Source organism: Uloborus diversus, unplaced genomic scaffold, assembly GCF_026930045.1.
Source record: "Uloborus diversus isolate 005 unplaced genomic scaffold, Udiv.v.3.1 scaffold_656, whole genome shotgun sequence".
In the NCBI taxonomy this organism is placed as follows: domain Eukaryota; kingdom Metazoa; phylum Arthropoda; class Arachnida; order Araneae; family Uloboridae; genus Uloborus; species Uloborus diversus.
This window is the reverse complement of record NW_026558853.1, coordinates 2,045-24,204: the sequence shown is the minus strand read 5'-3', so window position 1 is coordinate 24,204 and position 22,160 is coordinate 2,045. Positions and strand designations below refer to the sequence as shown.

The window sequence follows — 22,160 nt, the reverse complement described above, 5'->3', positions numbered from 1 at the left end:
GTGTCTTTGAGAAGTTAATGTGACCCGTAATCTAATGCTTACAGTACATTACTGAAAGCACACAAATTTCAACGCAATTTTAATTAACTTTTCTTTTAACTATTAGCGTCAAGAAGCTATAGACCAAAAGACGTTTTCCTTCACTATAATTCTAAGAATTTCTGTACTCATTTGAATGATCTAAAATACTTACTATTTTACGTGTATTTTGGTTACCTAGCAGTAACTTTCTTAATATTGCATATTTCATATAGACAAAAGTGTATTTTATGTGTTAATCATTACTTATTCATTGGTTAGTTTTTTATTTATGATTTATATTTTCAGATACTGACCTGATGTCTACTTTGATTAATTATTTACATGACATTGAAGGATGGATGGACAGGACTCAATCGATCATGTATTGATTCGCAAATAATGCTAGCGAACTATTTGAAGAAAATTTGTAGATAGTGCTTCTTCGGCTGATTTTTAATCAACAAATGAACAGTTTGTATCGTTAAATTGATCTTATTCAAGCAGCCATGTCTTCAACGCATTCGAGTGCAAAATCTCATGAAAACCTCTTGAGCCCTCGCCCTAAATATCGGACAGAAACGGTGCCGGCTGAGGTGGGTTTCCACTTCAACAGGGCGACTGCACAAACGCGCATCAAACCTCTGGAATCTCAAAATCGGTTTCCAACGTACGGGACAGAAAATGCGATTGGAGAATCAGACACTCTAACGTCTGTGCAGACAGAAAGGCAACTACTCAAGAACATGATTGTTCTAGGCTTGGGCTTTGTCTTTACCTTTAGCGCCCTAGCAGCCTTGCAGAGTTTGCAAAGTTCACTGTTTCTGGAAACCGTCCTGGGACTGCACTCCTTGACCGTTCTGTACAGTCTGGCTGCCTTCTCTTGCCTGTACGGTCCTATTTTTGTGCAAAAACTCACACCGAATTGGACAGTTGTGCTGTCTTTCGTCTTGATCGCCCTTTACATATCCACTTTTTTCTATCCCAAGCCGTACACTTTATTCCCCAGTGCCATACTCCTTGGACTGACGTTTGGTCCATTGTTCTGTGCCCAAACTACCTTCTTGATGCAACTGGTATCCCGGATGGCTTATCTCACTGATGGTATCAGAGATAAAGTTCAGCAGCGATATCTTCGACTGTTTTACTTTTTCTACAATTCTAGTCGCATTTGGGGGCATCTAGCAACAGCCCTGTTGCTAAGATATGGTGGCGATGTGTATGTCTTCTCCACTAGGCCACAATATCCTCGATTCCATTCCAACAACCCGCACTTCCCGATGCTCGATTTACGAATGTCTCCATCTCTATACGCCACGGTTGCAAGGCCGAGCTTATGCACCTTAGACCACCTTACAGATGATCACATCTTCCGGAATCCTGCCTCGTACATGTTCTCCGTGCCATCTAACTTGTATCTGATGCTAATATCCGTATATTTAGGCTTGGCGTTTCTTGGACTGGCTACAGTAACGACACTATTGGACAAGTTTGATCTTTACGTGTCTCAAGATCCTCTGGAACGACCTCCTATTCTTCTCAGCTTCAGAAAAGTGGTGCTTTCGATGGTGGATCCTCAACTGCGACTCATGATTCCAATGATCGTATTCATCGGATTTGAGCAGGGTTACTTGATAGCTGATTTTACCAGAGTAAGTTCGCATTTATTATTATACTAGCAAAAATACCCGGCGTTGCCTGGGTCAGTAATAATTATGAGAAAAAATCGTTACTTGCTTTTGTTTTCTGGTTTAAGTGAAAGAATTTAAAACACATCTTTTTGACGTGATTAAAAATCGAGTTTCTTCTTTACCCATAAAAGTAAAATAGCAATAAGTAGAAAGAACAAAATAGTATTGATTTAGAAACGAAAGCACTATATTTAAGCATATACAAATTTCCAAAACATGAAATTATTATTCTCATGTTTAAAAAGATTAATCTGTTGATACTTTTTTTTTTTCAACATGGAGTCTAAAACCTTCTCTGTATTGCTATTGAAGTTGCTCGTAATCCCCTTATACTTGCTTTAGTTATTTTGGGAAATTTCAATCATTGTGGGCTCTTGGTGCGAATTTACCGAATTTGCGGGAATCGTTTTGGGATACCTTCGATGATGCTCCCTCCATCTTTCCTTACTTTGTAAAACGATATGATATTAATTTTCGTTACAAAGATATTATAGTCAGGTGCTGAGATACTTTTGGTCACCATAAAATGGCGCTAAAGAGTTTCATCCGAAATGTTTCCAAAATAAGTAGTAAAATTTGGCGATTGTTTGAAATTGTGCAAAAAGGAAAATTAATGGAAGTTTTTGTGCTGTTTATGCATTTGCCTAATTTAGTTGCTGGATTATTTAACACAGTAAAAAAATTTTTTTTAAAGATTCTTTGATTGGCGATATTTTGTTTACATGGTGAAAGCTGAGAAACATTATGACGTGGTCCTCGGCTTCAAAAACAGCGACGTTGAAAAAAACTGCCAAATGCATCAGCTACGGAAATCTTTCTGCAAAAATTTTGGCGATCTGCTGGTTGATTGGATAATGAGTAAGTGTTCAATCAGCATAAATAATAATAAAAACAATTAATTACATTAAAGTTCCGTTTAAATGGAAAATGATCAGCCAAATCATATATTATTTGGCAATCTTGTGCAAAAATCTTACTTTAAGATTTGACTTGAAAAAAGCCTTGAACAGTCACGAAAAGCAAAGATATTCAACAATACAACAATTGTCGCTATCGACAGGGAGTTGAGATGATACACTAAATACTGTATTGAGTTTAGGAAAGCCTTCGAACATGGAACTAAAACGCTCATAACTCTTTTTTATTCTACTTAGAAATTTCGAATAGGTGCCATATTCAGCAGAAAAATCAGAGCTTTCGATGGACATATAATGTAAATATGTGCAAGTATTTTTTCATCCCTTTATTAGAGAATTTATACGAAAATTGTGTTTTATTGCCCCCCTAAGGGGGTTTGGCCCCCCATAATGGGACGAAAACTACCCTATGTGTTATTCTGATGCATAAGCTATATTATTGTAAAGTTTCATCAAAATCCGTTCAGTAGTTTTTGCGTGAAAGAGTAACAAACATCCATACATCCATACAGACAAACTTTCGCATATATAATAGTAGTAAGATATTCTGATTTTCTTCAATAGCATTTTAGTTGATTTTACAGTTTATATAATAAGAAATAAAGCAAATTCGTAAAACTAAACATATGTTAAACTCCATGTCACAGGTACGGGACATTTATCCAATGTCCTAAACTCTTACTTTAGCATAGCTATCAATTGAACTTACATCAAGGATGAGAAACACACAAAAGTTAAAAACAAGAACAAAATTTATTATAACTGGTTAAAACATTTTTTTTTTTTTTTGAAGTTACACGCGCGTGCTAAGAAAAACTTTCTTACTGCTCCAGCACCAACAACTTTATGGGTTTAAAAACTGTTGCCACAAAAAAGTTGATATAAGAAAAGTTTAACTGCATAAATAATATGATAAAATTAACATGAACACAAAACTTTCGGAATAATATTTTACCATTGAATTCTTTGAATCCAGTTCGAACAAAAATCGTACTTTTCTTTTTAGTATACTAACATAAATTAATCATTTGGAAGGAGAGGCGTTAGATTTTTTACTAAAGATATCGCGGAGTGGTGGTACATTTAGGCAAAACATTAAAATGGGAAATTTCCACTCCATGGAGATTAATATAAAATTAATTCAAAGTCAGTTAGTTGTTCGATCTCAATTGCGTCGAGTTCAAAAGACAGATATTTCTACAATTTTTAGTTCGTAAAAAAAGGGGGAAATATAATTGTAATAAAATATTTTTGGTGACTAGTGAATATTTTATAGTAAATTAAAGGCTTGAAAAATCAAGTCTCTACTATATGTATGTAGATTCCATGCTTGGATTTTATTTACCATTGTAATCGCATGTTTTTAATTTTGTCGCAACTCTGGTGAAAACTCCACTGGTTCTTGTGTCTTGTAAAATCTTGTTCTTAGTTGGCAGAGTCAGATAAAAATATAAAGCATCTGCGCACGCAACTCAAAAGTATCTGCAAGCTAAACATTGTCTATCATGTAAAAAAAAACTTTTAATCATAAGAAATAAATACTTGCAGGTGTATGCTTTGAGGTTAGAAGGATCTCATTTTCATGCGAATTATGTGAGCCTATGGATGCAAAGACCTAAGCTAAATTTCTAAATTTTAAAACTAAGCTTCTTTTAGCAGATATATTTGCATTTATGAGTTCACATATTTTTGGGAATTACACTCCACTCCACATCACACATTGGTGGTTTATATCTCCTGTTCTAAATAATTGAGAGACGGAACAAACATCATCTTGTTTGGAAAGGAAAACCCTTTCCAACGATATATAATGTTAGGGGGGATTTTTTACCCCCTAATTAGGCAAAATTTAGCTTAATTAGTCAATTAGAAAAAAACTAATTCGAAATTTAGAATTTCGGTTTCCAAGTACACGGGCCCGGGGTACGTTCGAATTTTTGTGCCATGTTTCAGTGCTGTAGGTGCTGTGGGGTCCTCTAGCCATCGCGTACAAAGAAAGAAAGAAACAAACAAACACCGTCACCTTTATATAATTTAGATTTAAGAACTTTTACGATTATCGGACGACGTGCAACTCCGCGGCGAATGTATCCGCATGTCAGCGGATGTATCTGCGCACGGCATGTGCGCGTGCGTCTACATTATCTAGCTCTGTTAGTTGGTATGTTTTTTTTTTTTAATTCTGGAGCCAGTGATAGTACAGTAAGGATATTTTTCCTTAGTTTCCCTTTACGGTTAAAGAGATTCATTCTACAGGGTGTGCCCAGATGATGTGCCTAAGTACTGCGCATACAATAAGTGATAGACATAGTACTGCGCATACAATAGTGATAAGAGTTCGAAGATAAATATACCAAGTTGTTTTTCCAATGAAGTTCAATTATGCAAAAAAGCAATGTGTGAGCACATTGTGCAAAATATTCAATTTCAAATGCTCAATGTTGGAGCCTCTTGTTACACAACAACAGCCAATTTGTAAACTAGTTCGTTCCACTCATTTTAGAGTATCACACCGTCAATGGTTTGTAATGCTGCTCAAATGTGTTCTTGGAGTTTCGTAAAGTTTTCTGCATCCGGAGTTGATAAACAATCTTTGACGTAAGGGGCCATTCATTAGTTACGTAAGGGTCCGGAGGGGGAGGGTGGGTTCGAGAAATCTCTACTTTCCCTGCTTTTGGGGTGGGGGAGGGGTCAAACCTATTCTTACGTAACATTTTCTAAGTCTATGTTTTGTATTAGAAATCGCGCAGTCAAATGATTTGGCAGCTATCCTATTTCATTTGCGTCTGGAAGTTTAAAAAAAAAAAAAGTGTTAGGATTTGTTTTACGAATAATGAATAGCGTAAAATGAAATCAAAGAATCGAACTATGTATTGCATGTTTTATTTTTAATTAGTATTGCATCATATTGAAAAAAAATGTCGTAAAACAATTAGTCTAGATTCTTACTTTTTAGTAAATATTTCTTTTCACAAAAAGTGATAAGTGTTTTCAATAATAGTGAATTTAATAACGATTCCTGTGATGTAAGATTCGTTATTTTATTATTTTGAAAAACGAAATAGAATCTTACTTAAGAATAGGAGGGAGAGGGGGTCAAAAATGGCCAAAATCATCCTTACGTAATTAATGAATGGTCCTTAACCTTAGAAAAAGAAAACATGGCGTGTGGAACGAGCTAGATTACAAACTTGACGTTTGTCGTGTAACAATAGACTCACACATCGGATATTTGTAAAACATAATTTTTGAAATTGGGTCCATCACTTGTGCTCACCATGTATTATCTGCCTCCTCGATGTCCCATCATTTGTGCTCACATTGTGTATAGTCTGACTCCTCGATGCCCTGCATCATTTGTGCTCACCCTGTATTATCTGCCTCCTCGATATCCTACATCATTTTGTGCTCACACTGTATTATCTGACTCCTTGATGTCCTGCATCGTTTGTGCTCACTCTGTGAACTACCTGACTCTTCGATGTCCCGCATCATTTGTGCTCATCCTGTATTATCTGACTCCTCGATGTCCTGAATCATCTGTAGTGCAATGACAGAATTAAATACAACTGAATCCATACCAACAATGGCACTCATACACAACCAGCTAAGGTCGCTATATTAGGGAGCTAGCTCAACCGTCATTTTAGTTCCAAAAGAGTACGCGTGACATCACTAGTATGTTTGTGAAAACCGCGCGGTAGAAAACTGGTTTCTAAGCGTCAGATGTTTTTAGAGCTTAATTTTCACGATGAAAGTGTAGGAACCCTATAATCCCTGGAACTTATTTTTAACTAGAAAGTCTCCCGTCTAAGTACGACGGATGAAAATTGCTTCTACTCTTCTACATTTGAACGAAGCATTTGCCCGTTTGGTGATATTTTGATAGTTGAAATTTTAACCCTAACACCAGTGGATTAACCCTAAACTCCTGTTGGTAGCGTTCATATTGTTGACCATTTTTTCGTTTCTTCATTCCCCGGAAAAGGCAGTCTTACCAGTAAAACAGTTAAGTTTCCGGATCGAGTTCAGCCTTGTCACAACAAAGATTTTCTCTGCATGTTAAATATTACCAAAACATGTTATCAAATTATCATACCGTGGCACGAGATTCATTGTTGAAACACGAGGTTTACTCGATCATCGGCTATTATTTATATGAGGATACGTAAATAGTCTGAATCCTGTCTAAAATGTAAAAAAAAAAAAACTCGCGTCTGCAGGAGCTGAGCTCTCGTGAGGTCCTGTGCAAATTAAGCCAATGATGTGTTTTTTGGTGATTAGGATATTTTCCGGTTTTCGGTACGTTCTTTTGTATTGGGGTGTGATATCGCTCTAGGAGGGATGAGCACGCCTAATGAGTGCACTGCAAAAACGATTCAGAAGCGTTCCTGGAAAAAAATAGGCAGCTGATATGCCCAATTTCAACCAGTAACATATCTTACAAAAATTAGGAACGTTTTCCGATAAAAGTCCTGAAATACTGGTAAGTCTCCCCTGTTAAAGTCAGTAGTGAACCTTCTAGAAAATTTGAATAGGTTTAATGTATTTGATTAAAACTTTCCTGGTTTACCAAGAAAGCTCCAGAAGCAACCATGCTCAAAGCTACGCGAATAATTGGAAGCAAGAACCAAACATCTTCTTTGCCTGCAATTCCTGCCTCGCAAAGCTGCAGCTATCCAGTGACTTATTTGCTCCCATTGAGAGTTCAGTCTATCCAGACGGGCCGTAGTTAAACTAATGCCGATACACACTGGTAGCAAAAAACATTTTTCACACCAGTGAAAAGTGTTTATTCGTGCATCTTTTAGCAATTCAGGGAACTTTTTTGCGAAGATACTTGATTTTGCGGGGAAATAGTAGTACGAGATCCGGCAGCAAAATTCTGCACTCATCGAGTATGAAGTCAAAATCAAATTTTTATGTTACATTATGAAAGAGGCAATGTGTTTTGGCTAGGTTGCCTAGCAAAAAGTGCCCGCAAGTATTTTTTATCAAATTAATATTGTTTGACATTTTGGGGTAAAAATGACGCATTTGTTATTGAAATAAACTATGCTCTACTTCAAAGAAATATACCTAAAGAACTTGAAAAGTTATGGTTGCCGTTGCGCAACACTCCGCAACCTATTCGCAGCCACATTTAAACGGGTACTACTGGTGCACATTTATGCACTCATAAAGTATATCAAAATAAAGCTAATTTTTTTTTAAAACGTGATAAACTAAGGTTGCCTATGCAAAAATGGCCGCAAGTGGGGGTTGCCAGCTGTTAAAGATTGCTTAGAATGAAAGAGTTAGCGCTTTACAATATTCGTTCGACAGAGATGGCAATAGCCAGTTCTACGCATGGGCGTATCTAGAGGGGGGCAAGGTTGGGCAGCTCCCCCCAACTTTGAAAATACAAAATATTAAAATTTAAAAAATAAAAATAAATTGACAGTTGTTTCAATTTTTGAATTTATGAAAGAGTTCATTTGTAGTAATTTGTTCCTGAGTTTGAAAGTGTATACATCTTTGGGAGTTCATTGAAAAGGGAAAGTAATTGGTGTTTGGTTGGGTTAATAACGAACTCATTTTAGAATTTCATTGCTTCGAAAATTGGAATAAAAAAAAGGGCGGGGGGGGGGGGGTGCTAAAAACCAGTCTCCTAACTGGCCAAATGTTGGGCCTTTTCAGGTACGTCTCGAACTTCAAATTTTATCAGAGTGGAAACTCTCAATGGGCCGAATGGAATTCCAAATTTCCCTGAATGATGATAATTCGCCTAATGGAATTCCAAATTTTGCCGAATGATGTGGCTGCAAATAGGTTGCGGCCAGTTGCGCAACGGCAACCATAACTTTTTAAGTTCTTTAGGTATAGTTCTTTGAAGTAGAGTATAGTTTATTTTAATAACAAATGCGTCATTTTTACCCCAAAATGTCAAACAATATTAATTTGAAAAAAAAATACTTGCGGGCACTTCTTGCTAGGCAACCTAGCCAAAACACATTGCCCCTTTCATAATGTAATATAAAAATTTGATTTTGTCTTTATACTCGATGAGTGTAGAATTTTGCAGCCGGATCTTAGACTATAGGTGAAAACCTCTGAAATCCCGAAACGTTCCACGGAAATAACCAGTAAAGCTTCGGATTTTTTTTACAGTGTGTTATAAACTTCAATAATGTCAGTTGTAGGACTTATTTCGCAACTGGAGTGTAGGCCTGATACATACCGTAGATGAAATCTCTTCTCACTTTTAGAAATTACTTTTAGGTACATTTCGTGTTTCGTACAGTAATGTAAAAAACCAGTTGAAAGGGAAAACTTTTATCAAAAATTTGACAAACGCGTTGAGTAAGTAAAGGAAAACTTTAAGGGGACCGTGGACCTTGAAAGCTTTTTCTTTTGTTTATTAATTTTGAAATATGAAACTGTGCATAAAAGTTAGTAAGTTTATTAGCATGCAAAATATCAAGCCAAAAAAATGCAACAATATAAAAATTTAATTAAAATTAAAAATTTTGAAATTTAAGATAAAAATTTTAAAATGCTCCATGCGACTCAATTTTTGCTCTTTTCTCAAACAATTTGCAGTTTATCAAAGAACAAAACATTGCCAAGAACTTTGGGTATCCATTTAGGGATTGGTCCATTATTAACTGCACAGTATTTTTTTTCGCGTAAAGCAATAGTTTTTGTTGCGAATATTACATAAAAATCAAAACTTTAATATTTTTAAGCAACATAAAATTCTCTTAAACCTTAATGCATACCCAGTTTTATCAAACTACTACCAAAGTATCATGTTCTGAAATTTGAAGCATATCGAACAAAAATTAAGTCGCATGGAGCTTTTTTCAATCTGTGTCGCATCGAATTTTCCAGTCCGAGATAAATGACGTTGAAGTCTAATTTCACCTACATTTCATGTTCTTCGTATTTTAATACCTCCCGAAAGATATTTTCACGATGACTAAAAAGTTGACATTAATACCAATGTAAGAATTTATTGAAACTTAGTATACATGTTTGGCACTTAGTTTTTCGACTTTGTTTACATGTTTTACAGCCATTTTAATGGAAAATATGCTCTGTTTACTTTTTTTAAACGCATATAACTTCGCGATAAAACATCAGATCAACAAGAGGTTTTCTTCATACGATTCAGCCACACTTCATATATTGTTACTTCCACGGAATGAAAAAATCATTTTTTTGACCGATTTGAGCTGTTTGGAAGGTCCACGGTCCCCTTAAGTAAAGTCTGTCTTATCAAGTTTATAAATAAATTAAGGATGTATTCTTTGAATTAAATCAAATATTTTTCGAAAAAATATTAATCAGAAAAGCTTAAGAAACGGAGATATTTTTTGTGACACATTTTGACACCTGTTCAAAAAAGCAATTCTTCTTTCGAAGTAAATTAATTTTAAAGAAAAAAAAAAAATGAATCCAAAAAATGTTTAGTTGGTTACTAAAACAGTACGGATTGAAGAATTTAGAAACATTAAAAGTTTCAAGGCTACGGGAAAATAAAAACATTTACTTACTTATTAGAAGAAAATATAATTTGAGATTCGTGTTTATTTTAAACTGTAAATGAGGTGACATACATTAATCTAACAAAATGGATATTATATTTCAATATTTAAAAGTTCTATTTAAATAACAGTTTTGAAAAATAAAGCCGGAACACAAATACGCAAAGTACTTCAACTTTGTACATAAAACTTCATTTTCAATTTAAATAGCCATTTTCAAGCGATATTTTCGAAAGTAATATCCGATGTAAATGGATTGCATGCCGTCGTTTATTGCGCCCGTTCTTTTCACTCGACGCGGAAGTGATACAATAAATTTTCTACAAATCGCCTGCGAGAATTTTCATAACAGCATTAACGTCGGCTGCGCCTCACTTAAAGGAAATGATTGTTGTCAGGCGTCGAGGTGATTTGTCTCCTGCACGCGTCGAATAGATTATCTGCTTTTATTTCGCTTACTTTCCCTGCGCCGAACTTCGTTGAATAAAATTTAGATTTATTTCTTTAAACATATATATACCATAATGTTTACGGATATTGGGGAATGACGCCGTAATCTGAAATAGTTGGTTTTGTATTCCAAAAATAATGCAAAAGTTAATTAAATAACATACAATATACCAAGCAGCCCGGTTATCACATCCAGAGACTGCAGTTTCGTTCTTATTAGAATTCATCGGTCTAGATTAGTGAATATCCAAGCTGGAAGCAGATGTCATCTCATTGAAGCTGAAGAATGCTAATAAACTGGTAGATAAAGTAAATTCATAATCACCAGAACGAACTTATATTAACTTATTGCTAAAGTAAATTGGTTCCAAACCACCTTTTCCTTTATTGAGTCCCCCTATGTTATCTAGAAAAAAAATTAATATGGTCAAACCTTTTTGCGTTTTACCCCGCAAGGCTCGCCTTAATATCAAGTGACGCAGTCGGGATCTTTTTTTTTTTTTTACTTTTCAGTTTAATATTATTAGTTCTTGTGAGAATACAATTTCTGAAAATCAAAAAATATTTTAATAGTTAAAAGAATAAGGAGCAATTTGTGTGTGTGTGTGTATTCACAGTAGCGGCTTTTATTATTTGACTGAAAATGATGTTATATACTCCAGATGAAAACCTTGCACCAGGATTCTTTATTCGCTACGGCGCAGCAATGATTAATCGAAACTTTTAGCTGAAAATTAAAATGTTTTAAAGATTATGACTTTATGCCATTTGCTGCAATTATTATACTACGATTTTAACTAAAATGCCCATACGTTTAAAATTAAAACAAAGAACTAAAATATTAAAAGCCGTTTGGCTAGGTTTAAGTTTTGAACAGCAAGATTAAAATTTAAATTAAGCTGTTTAGTTTAGACAGTATGAACAAATAACTTGTGAGTAACAGTATTAAAGTTCTAAATTCTATTTTAAATTGCAATTGTTAGGTAGGGTATTTTCCGGGAGGGATGGACCACGTTTTTTCTTCGTTAACTTCTCTACAATAAGGGGAAAGAAATGTTCCCTCGCCATTACAACATACTAAAGAAAAATAGTTTCTCCTTTCACAGCATATATATAATTGATGCTTCATTTTTAGGTCCTTTAATGACCACTACTTCTGGTCTGAGCTACTACCGGGCATATTATTCAACTATAAAGCAATATTAAAGATACAAATGGGGGGATTTTCCAAAAAATAATATTCCTTAAGTAGACCTTCGATCACCCATAATTTTTACTTCAACGACTTTAACATTTGTTTCCAAATTAGCTACAGTCCATTCTCCGCGCGTTTACGAACCTTTTCTAATATAGGTTGATGTGCATAAACCGACAACAGAGAAATACTACTCTTTAGTATTTTAAATTCAGTTCTTTGAAAATCAATATTTTAAAAATTCGAAGTTGTATTGGGTTTATCTCTCCTTTATAGACGTGGTCGATCTCTCCCGATTGTCTGGGTGAAAAGTACAATCCTCCTAACCTTTGTTTTTGGATTTCATGTCTCCATTTTAGAATATTAGGAGGCCGACGCGTGCCCAGACATTAGAGTATCAAAAGTAGTTAGATTACATTTCATACAAAAGCTTAGATTGAATAATTGTAACCACGTAAAAAATTATTTGACTTACCAAAAGAAACAATTTTTGACTAAAAAATATTCTGCTTCTTGGAAAGCAAACAGCAGCATGTCATACAAAACACCTTTCCGTATCTTTGAGATAGATGTTTCATCTATTGAGACGGCGCATTAACGAAACTTCTGACTGATCCATCTCACACGGTGGTCAATCTCTCTCGGAATTATACGTGACAAAAATATCTATAAAAACAGCGTAGTAAAAATGCTCTTTTTATATTGCTTCGATCGTTTTTACGAGAGAGAGAGAGAGAGAAGTGGAAGTGATACTATAAATTTTTGACATTGCTTGCGAGAATTTTCATAACTGCATTAACGTTGGCTTTGCCTCCCCTGCTAAAAATGATCACTGTCACGCCTCATGGACATTTTTATCCTCTCTACATTTGAGGTGTCACGCGAATTTTACTCATATACTGCCTGAAGGATGTTCATCAATATCATACGTGTAATATATTCATTTTCTAACGATATCGTATTCGTTATTTTTCTTGTATTAGCTTCTTCCCTTACGTGTGGCTACTGAGTGTACAACGAGGAGACCGAGTTTTGTTGATACATATTTTAGATTTTGAATTTTCTGATTATATTCAACAATGTTACGTACCAAAATTAAACTTCTCAAAACGCCATTAATATTTTTCTGTCAAAAAATGATTTCAACACCTTTGTTAACATAATTTATTTCATATGTTTTTTTTTTTTTTTTTGTTTTTTTTTTTCATGTACCAACTATATTCAACGTGGATCAAGTTGTTACACCAATGAATAAACTGTTATGCTGACGTAATCAGCAACAAAATGAAGATTTTACGAGCTGATTTTAAAGAATTTCTTAAATATTTGGAGTTATAATCGGAGTTAGATAATGAATGTAAATTTCATTTACAGTTAATAAAACATAGGTATGGCTATCTTCTTCGAAATATGATCTTACAAACATTTCAAGAGAAATCTCAATTATTTGAGTTTTTTTTTTTTTTTTTTTTTTGTTATTTTTAAGCATTTCTGGAGAAAGAAAAAGCACCTAAAATTTGATAGTTTCACAGTATTAACTTGATCCAAGATTGATGTATCAACTTGACTCAAACAATGCCATTGCTTTAAATCAACGTTAACGATGAAAAAATAACTACGAATATGAGCCATTTCTATTAGACAAAATCATGGCATCTATTTAAGGAACCCGGTAATGTTGCTTAATATGATAGTCACTTAAGCATCCTATATACGAAAGTTGGAATGAAACTGTAAAAGACCACTTTTTTGCACAAAAAACAATTTCAAAACAACTCTCAAATAAAAAACGGCAGCATCTCCCGCTCGCGTATGACGAATAAGTAAAAATCACTTGCTTATTCACAGGACAGGTTCTGGGACAAATGCACTCAAAATTAAAGATCTTGGTTCAATTTAACCCTGTCTCCCCTGAACGTTTGTTGCTTCTTTTATTCAGCAACCTTCAAGACCTCGATTTTTGCAACCGTTAGTCCTAGATGCCTACTACCAATTTCAGAAATGGACAAAATAAGATATAGAGTTAAAATGAGAAAAGTCTGAAGAAAAAAAAAAAAAGAGTGAAAAAATACAAAACCTAGTATCGGATTTGATTGAATTCTACATTTAAAATGTGTAAATTAGAGCTACGATTTGTGAAATGTTCATAATAACTCTATTATGTATCGTGAAAACGAGTCAAATAGAGAACCAAATTGCAAATCAAGTCAGCTCAGAGTTAAACAATAAGAACCTTAAATAATGCTCAGTTATCACGTTAAAATCAGTTTCCAAAATTCCTTCATATCGAACATAAGAAAATTAACAGGAGCTAAATAACTTTATTCGCATAAGAGACTAAACTAGGTTTAATTTATGAGGCACAAAGTCAAAGTTTTTTCCTGGTTTAGATGTCTGAAAATATCCAGTTTAAAATAAATAAAAATCTAAGAGGGGACTACTTAAGTAATTTTATTTTATTTTTAACTCAAACATGCCTTTTTGAGCCATTATTTTGAAAGATATGGGAAATGCAAATGCACTGCATGGCCTTCTTTATTGCCCTACTAGACTCCTAAATAAAGTCGTAAATTCCCCAAAATCACTTACGAGAGTTTCCCAAGCTACATTAAAATCGGCTTAGCCTCTGTTAATGAAAATGACCGTTTCCTATCGTCAGAACAGTTTTTCTTTTGTTTTGACATCATTCGCTTTTCTCCTCAGCTGTTACATTGCCCGTTAAGAGAACTATTTGGTCAAAGGGGTCTTTAAATATCTAGCAATTTATTTTGTACCCAAGAGACTGTTCGTCTTAAAGCATAAATTATAACACTAAATATATTGCGTATATTTTAATGCATATCTCTAAGGAATTTATTGTTTTTTTAAGAATATAAGCTTTTGGTAATAATATTTCATCGCATTACACAACCATTAAAGGAACCTTTTTTCGTTACAAAGAGCAGTTGAGTCGTTTTCTTACTTTTTTTCCCCCGCTTGGTTGTGGTCATAACAGCTAATTAATTTACACTAATATAAATACTTCAGTAATGTTTATAAAAAATTGTTTTTGAAATTTAATTTGTCTGGTAATTTTCCATGAAATACTAATAAAACTTTTGAAAAAAATCTATTTGAATTGAAATTAGTTGATATTAATGTATATAAAAAAATCAACAAATGCAAGCAAAATAATTGATTTAAAAAAAAAACATGTCTGAAGCACAAATTTTCAAAAATGTTACATATACCATAAACACTTTGGCCACACTTAAGAACTTTTCTCATTATTTTCTCAATAATTTTGAAACTTTTTCCAAGCTGGGGAAGCTTAATTTGCACATCTAATGTTCTCTTAGTTTATTTTTAAAATAGTGATTGTTTTGGTTTTAAGTATTATTGCTATTTTAAATTTGCTTTATATGGCACAATGTTACCCTTGCGTTTGGGTTACTTTGGCTCAAGCCGTTTTCGCTATTTAAAATCACTGTAGAACTATCTAGAGTCAAAGAAAGGCTGTGTTCATACGAAAACCTCTTTATTTAAAAGAAAAATGCATTTTAGATGAAGCTTGAATCACTCATAATTGTTTTAAGGAAAATGGAAGAATAATTTAAAATGTATGTGCATACCTAGTTATTGTCTCGGAAATTTCTGACGGAGAACAATCATCTTTTCATTAGTGTTGGAGGTTGAATAATTTTATTAACAGAACACCATTCGTAAATTAAAGGATCCTAGATTGTTAACAACTTCCAAAACTTGCTGGTACGTTCTATACTCTCAAAATTAGCTCCTTCTTCTCTAACATCACCAACTATCAATGCATAACTGAACCCATTCAATTCTACAACAAAATTTCATAAACTTTTCAACAAGTTTAATAAACTTTGTTTGAAGTAGATGCAACTTGGGTCCAACTTCAAAACCTCCTACAACTTTCAATTCCTCTTCATCTTCCAAAATAAAAGCCATGTAACTGAGCCCTGATGAGCTGAGTCTGTAATCGCTCTTTTTATCTGTTGTTGAGAATTCTAGGTTTTTCTTGCGTTTGCTCTGTTTGAGGTTTTACTTTTAGGCTTTCTTTTCTTTTATAAATATGTCTGACGGATATTTTAAAGTTTTTAAGCTGGACCAAAGTATGTCGTAATTTTTAGGCTGGGAGATATTTTATTATTGTGAAAACTTTAAATAAAAACCCTAACCAGAAATGATAAATGCAACTATACTACTAAATAAAGTATTAAATAGTGTTCACTTCACTTCACTCCTCGAGGGCCCACCTTGCCTGCATTGTTGTGACTTAACCTGTTACGGCACCCTCGAGGCATTAAATAGTGTTCATAAATAGGTACTTAACAAACTCTTAGCTTATGTAGAATTGCTTCTATATGTAACATTTTGAGGGGTTATAAAGACACGTGTTAGCACAAGGAACGCAGAAACACTAGGGTTGCTTCTTGAGCAGAGCTATCGAACTGCTTGGCATGCATTAATGAGTGTTTCGGACTTCTCTTTGCAATGGAATCTGTTAAAATTTTATCCTGAAGGTTGAGAAAAAAAGATTCAACGTTCTTTATCAATTTCGGCCAAGGAAGGACCTTAGGGCCAAAGTAGACCTCGTTTGCGGTACGCGTTTTTGGCGTGAATAATTTTTACAATGCCAGAAGACGTTATTATAAAGCTCATATCTGCCTGCATAGATAAAGGCTTTACTTATAACTTCGAAACTCTTGTATGGGATCGTTCGCAAAGGACGTCACGCTTTAAAAAATCGTGGGGAGGGTGTGTGAGATTATGAAAATTTGTGACAAAATGTGGAAGAGTAACAAGTAGTGTGAAGGTGTGACATAATTTTTATATGCTTATGTAGCACAGTGTAAGGGGGTTGTCCATAAATGATGTCACACTTTTTTTCAACATTTTTGATCTCTCTAATCACTTTTGTCGCTAAACGTCACACTTCACCTTACCCCCTCAACCTTTCATAACCTCCTCTCCCTCAACGCATGACATTATTTGTGTACAGCCCCTAACATGTAACCAGGGGAGGAGAGGGGATCACAGGAACTTTGTCACACAGGTGACAAAGGTCGGGAGGGGATCAAATATGATAAAAACAAAGTGAGACGAGTAAAAATATGACAACGTGTATTTGAGTTTCATTTGTCTGTTGTCGGACTTGGTTGTTCTATCGCTCTTTTTAGGCACTGAAGAATGGGTTTGATTTTACGACTCCGAAACAGCTGTTTGCAGACTTTTAAAACTCTTTTTAGACTAAAGAGTTTGTTTTTTTTGTACATAATTTGTACGAAAATACTATTAATTTTTATTACGTTATTTTTGTATAATTTAATGTTTGCTGGTGCCAGCACTGTCTGCTTTGTTTATTCTCACCTACCAGGAACATAATCTCAATCAGTTTAAACAGTTCACTAATTCTTTTTATTAGTGTGTTCTGTTATATTAAAGTTAGTTTTAGGTAATTAGTGAGTATGTGTTGTGAGTATATATAATAGGGAGTATAAACAATTTTTTATCTCCTTTTTTATAAAGTTAAGAAATGGTGTAAACCTTGTGAAAAGTATGCAAAAAAGACTTAAAATGCTCATCAGGAACAGGGGAATGCATACAAAATATTAGCTAATTATTTCACTGTTCTTTAAAGTGTCTCTAGTTATGTAATCAATAAAGAAGTTGCTTTTAAAACAGTCTTAGTCTATAATTTGGCCAGCACTGTACTTGTGCATATACACGTAGTCATAGTTTTGCTCATTTCATCGTACAAAGTTTTCCACTGCTTCTTTTAGATACAAAATGAGACGTTATTTATGGACTACCCCTATTCAATATTTCTGTAAATGTGGGCTTTTATAACGTTAATCGTTTAACTGCTTTTTCAAAAAGGAAACGCTTTTACTTCTTGCAAACATACTTGACTTTATGCCTGCAATGAGCAGGCCTTTTGATTTCTGATGCTCACACGCATCTTTTTTTATTCATTTATTTCTAAACATATTTTTATATTTTAACCCCATGAAGTCTCTGTTGAACATATGGGGGAAGCAATAAACAACAGTGAAGATATTATAATAATTATCTGGTTACCTGTGTAGGGCAATTCCATGAAAAAGTGGCCATTTTTTCCCGCACGTGACTGCTTACGTATTTCGTTAAATAATAATAGTTTAGAAGGTAATGAACAAATGTTTTTTTTTATGGAATCACACTTATGATTCTGATTTCGTATGCAACATAATTTTGTTCATTGCCATTTTATATTACAATAAAACAGTAAAAACTGTGAAGTTGACCACCCTTGTAAATTGACCACCTGCCTATGTTGACCGCTTTAGTCAGGAACGGAATTAGATCTATCTTATATAATGAAGGAAAACCTATGTAACTTGACCACCTCTCTATCTTGACTACTAATATACACCAAATTTGGTTTGGAGTATTGTAAAAATCCCTTTGTAAGATGACCACTTGGTTTATCTTTTTTAACTTAACTAAGCAAGTTATTTTATTTTATTTTTATTTTTTTTTTTAAATAGTTTTCTGAAAATAATTTTACTGCAAAGATGTCAGACAAGCATTTTACCAACTAAATAAAACAGCAGCATAAAGCTTTATGCTGCTCTCTAACTTATTTTTCTTTTGTTATTCTATTTGGGATAACCTTTTGTACTCTCTGTTCAATGATAACAGATGTCAGCAGAAAAGTCCAAAGTCTTTTCTTCCAGTTGAAATATTTTGTAGCAAAAGAGTAAAAATTATTGTGCTAAAGAGTTGCTTATTTCCGATACTACGGGTTCAGTGATACGACATTTTCATTTTCATGAACTAGAAGAGTTCAGTTTGTTGCTCTTTGTGTTATAAGTTTTTCATAAGATCGCTTCAAAAAGAAAATTAGTTGAAATTGAGATCGATAAAAAGCATGAAATATTAAAATTAAATTAAAAGAGAGAAAGCCAGAGAAAATTTGCTGACACATAAATTTCTAAAACTACAGTGTCTAATATAGCAAAAAGCGAGGAAAAAGTAACAAAAATATTTGAATGACATTTTGAATTATTGCTTCAAAGTAATATTAAACAATAAATGTGGCTTGAACAAAAAGACTAAGTATTAGTCAAAAAAATGAATATACGGTGCAAGAAACGATAAAAAAATGTTTAAAAAATCATCACCACCCTTTATAAGTTGACCACCTGTCTAAGTTGACCACCAACGTATTGCACTGCAAGTGGTCAACTTACACAGGTTTCACTGTATGAGCTTTAATTCAAATATATTAGCTGTGACGTACAGAAAAAGAAGGCAGCTTTAGTAGTGGAAGAAGAACAGGTTTAGAAGTAGTAGATATGAATCTTCAATCAGAGTCCTAGCCATTAGAGACTGTATAGTTTGGCTCTAATGATTCAAGCTTAAATGAGCTCGTCCAACAACAGGGGAATTGTGCTATGAGAGTTTTACTATAACCAAACTACTAAAATGTATTTGCTAACATAGACAAATCTAAATCGTAATCGGATTTTGCTGTGAAAAAAATACAGTCGATCTGGCTTATAAAGAGATCTGATTCAACGAGACAACGGTTTCTCATTTTGTATCTAGTTAATGCAACATCTATGAAAGAATACTCACTAATTAACTTTTAGCTGATAAAATATACTGATTTGCAAACCAGAGGGATTTTATATTGTGATTTTATAATATAAAATGTTCAATGCGAGTTAATATGTTTATTTTTTTGGAGTTAAACAGACAAATTATTGTTTTATGTGAAATATTTACTACTTGTGTATACTGTAATCTATTGTTTTTAATGTAAATAATACATAGTTTAATACATATTTATGCGTTTGTACGCCAAAATTATACTGATTTAATAACACTGCGGACAGTGTCTTTGGCACTCTTTAGTGTTGACTTCTTACTATTAACTCATGTTGAACTATAATCTAGAATTATAATCATATAAATAAAAGCCGATGATTGAGTAACCCTTGTGTTTCAACAATGAAACTCGCGCCACGGCATAATAATTTGATAGTATGCTTTGGTAATGTTTAACATGCAGGGAAAGGCTTTATTGTGACAAGACTGTACTCAATCCGTCTACTTAACTGTTTTACTGGTAAAGACTCATTTTAGGGGAATGGTGAAACGAAAAAATGGTCAACAATGAACGCTACCTACTGGAGTTCAGGGTTCATCCACTGGAGTTAGGATTAAACCTTAAACTACCAAAATATTACCAGACAGGCAATGGCTGTGTTCAAATGTAGAAGCAAATTTTCACCCGTCATATCATGACGGGCGACTTTCTAGTTTCTTAATGTTTGTGATTGTCTTTTGTAATTTACGTTGCATGTGTAACTTTATTTTATTTTGCTTATTGTTTGTTATGTATGTGTGTGTGTTTTTGTTAATAAATCTTACCTTATCTTATCAATTCGTTCAATTATTTCAGTCGTACGTGAGCTGCGCGCTGGGCCTGGAAGCGGTGGGCTACACGCTCCTGTGCGCGGGCGCTACCACCACACTGGGCGCCGTGGCGGCTCACCACTTCATGAAGCACATCCGGCGCTTGACCCTGCTCCTAGCCGCTGCCCTGTGCCACGCGGGGCTACTCATGGTACTGTGGCTCTGGACGCCCGTCAGGGACGACGTCGCCGTCTTCTACGTCATTGCCGCCGGATGGGGACTCTGCAACGCCGTCTTCGAGACTCTCACCACAAGTAAGGACCGATGAGTTTCAAATAGTGATGTTCCGGATATCCGTATCCGTATCCCGCGAATATCCGAGGGAAAATAAAGATCTGTATCCGTATCCGCTACTTTTTTGACGGATCTTAAACGGATCTTCTATATTCTAAAAATTATTAAATATTTGAACAAAAGACTCTTAAATTCAGTTTTAAATTAGGTTTTATACCCTATTTAAATTATAAGGTATCATTTCAGAAGCCAATTTGTACCCCCCATTGCAAAACGAAACGGGTAATAAGTTTTAAAGTGTATCTGTGTGTCTATTTGTGGCATCGTAGCTCCTAAACAGATGAACTGATTCTGATAGTTCTTTTTTCGTTCAAAAGATGACTCGATCGAAAGTATTCTTAACTTGGCCTCTTTTTGCAGAACTTTAACTACCGGAGATATTAATAAAAAACCGACTTAACGTTTTTCTGGCCCTAAATTGAAAGAACGAAATTTTCTGCGTTTGATATTTGTTTGGAACTTCGAAGTTATATACAGTAAGAGCTATAATCTTGTTAAGGAAATTTTAAATGCAAGCCTTAATACGCGTGATCGGTAGCGATTTCATAGTCGGAAAACAAGACGAAAAAGCTCAATGTTTTAAAATTTCTATTCGCTGTCAGTTCATATTTGTTAACAATGTGTTCTGACCCGCGAAATCCATCTTAATATGGGGTCAGCCCTCTGAAACGTTTTTTTTTATTTTTTTAGTGGCGTTCCTCAAAAAAAAAAGACACTAAATTTTCTATTTACTGTTTGTAAAGGTGTTCCCGGCTCTGTTGTTCTGTCGGTCGGAATAAGTTGAGTAGAATGGGTCAGCGCTGCATTTATGCTGAAATAAAATGCGAAAAATTATTTGTAGGCTGTCCAGTAGCAGCTTTACACTCTTGCTCCTGTATCCTACATCTACCGAGCAAGCTAGAAATAATTTTTCACATTCTATCTAAGCATTAATGCAGCGTTGACCCGTTCCTTACAACTCTCTCAATTTTATCGGAGATTTCTTTAAGAGTAAATCATAGTCTTGATTATATTTTCGCCGTAGATGACATGTTTTGAAGAAACAGTGTTATTATTCTGACGGGAATACCTTCCGCAACAAATTAAACACTTGGAGAGTTGAATTGGGCAAAAAAATATTGAGATCCGTATCTGTATCTGTGGATCTTGACACTAATGATCCGGATCCGCGGATCTACTTTTTTGACGATCTGGCACATCACTAGTTTCAAAGCAGGCCCTTTTTTATCTGGACCTTCGGATGATCCGGATCAACTTTGTAACCTTTGAAAAACATCAGAATTATGCTACACTAGTGGTACCCCGCACGGCTTTTCCCGTAGTAGAAAATTAAAACGTCATTTGGTTCGCTTGTATATTTACAAATAATGGATGATGATTTTCTCGCCCATCTTACCGTTCCACGTTATGATATTTGGTAATTTACTCGTCCACGTTGTGATAATTTGCTCGGTAAAATGTTCTTTAAATTGGGATATAAAAAGAACAAAATCGAGTTTTCGAAAGATCGCTTCGAGGTAAACACCCCCATGCTACAAACTAATTTTGTGTCAAATTTCATGAAAATCGGCCGAACGGTCTAGGTGCTATGCGC

General features: G+C 34.4%; 1 protein-coding gene across 1 annotated transcript; it reads left to right on the top strand.

Moving 5' to 3' along the window:
- The first annotated feature begins 513 nt into the window (after positions 1-513).
- Positions 514-20,628, top strand: LOC129233723 (protein unc-93 homolog A-like). The gene is made up of 2 exons (XM_054867701.1): positions 514-1,670; positions 20,259-20,628. Exons 1-2 carry the CDS (start codon positions 528-530, stop codon positions 20,538-20,540), a joined length of 1,425 nt encoding a protein of 474 aa, XP_054723676.1. The 5' UTR covers positions 514-527; the 3' UTR covers positions 20,541-20,628.
- The last annotated feature ends 1,532 nt before the right edge of the window (positions 20,629-22,160 follow it).

What these genes read in the sequence shown, in the direction of transcription:
- LOC129233723 (XM_054867701.1), top strand. Translation starts at nt 528, where the DNA reads ATGTCTTCAACGCATTCGAGTGCAAAATCTCATGAAAACCTCTTGAGC. An exon ending in TGATAGCTGATTTTACCAGA is followed by an intron (nt 1,671 to 20,258) that starts GTAAGTTCGCAT and finishes CAATTATTTCAG; the next exon opens with TCGTACGTGAGCTGCGCGCT.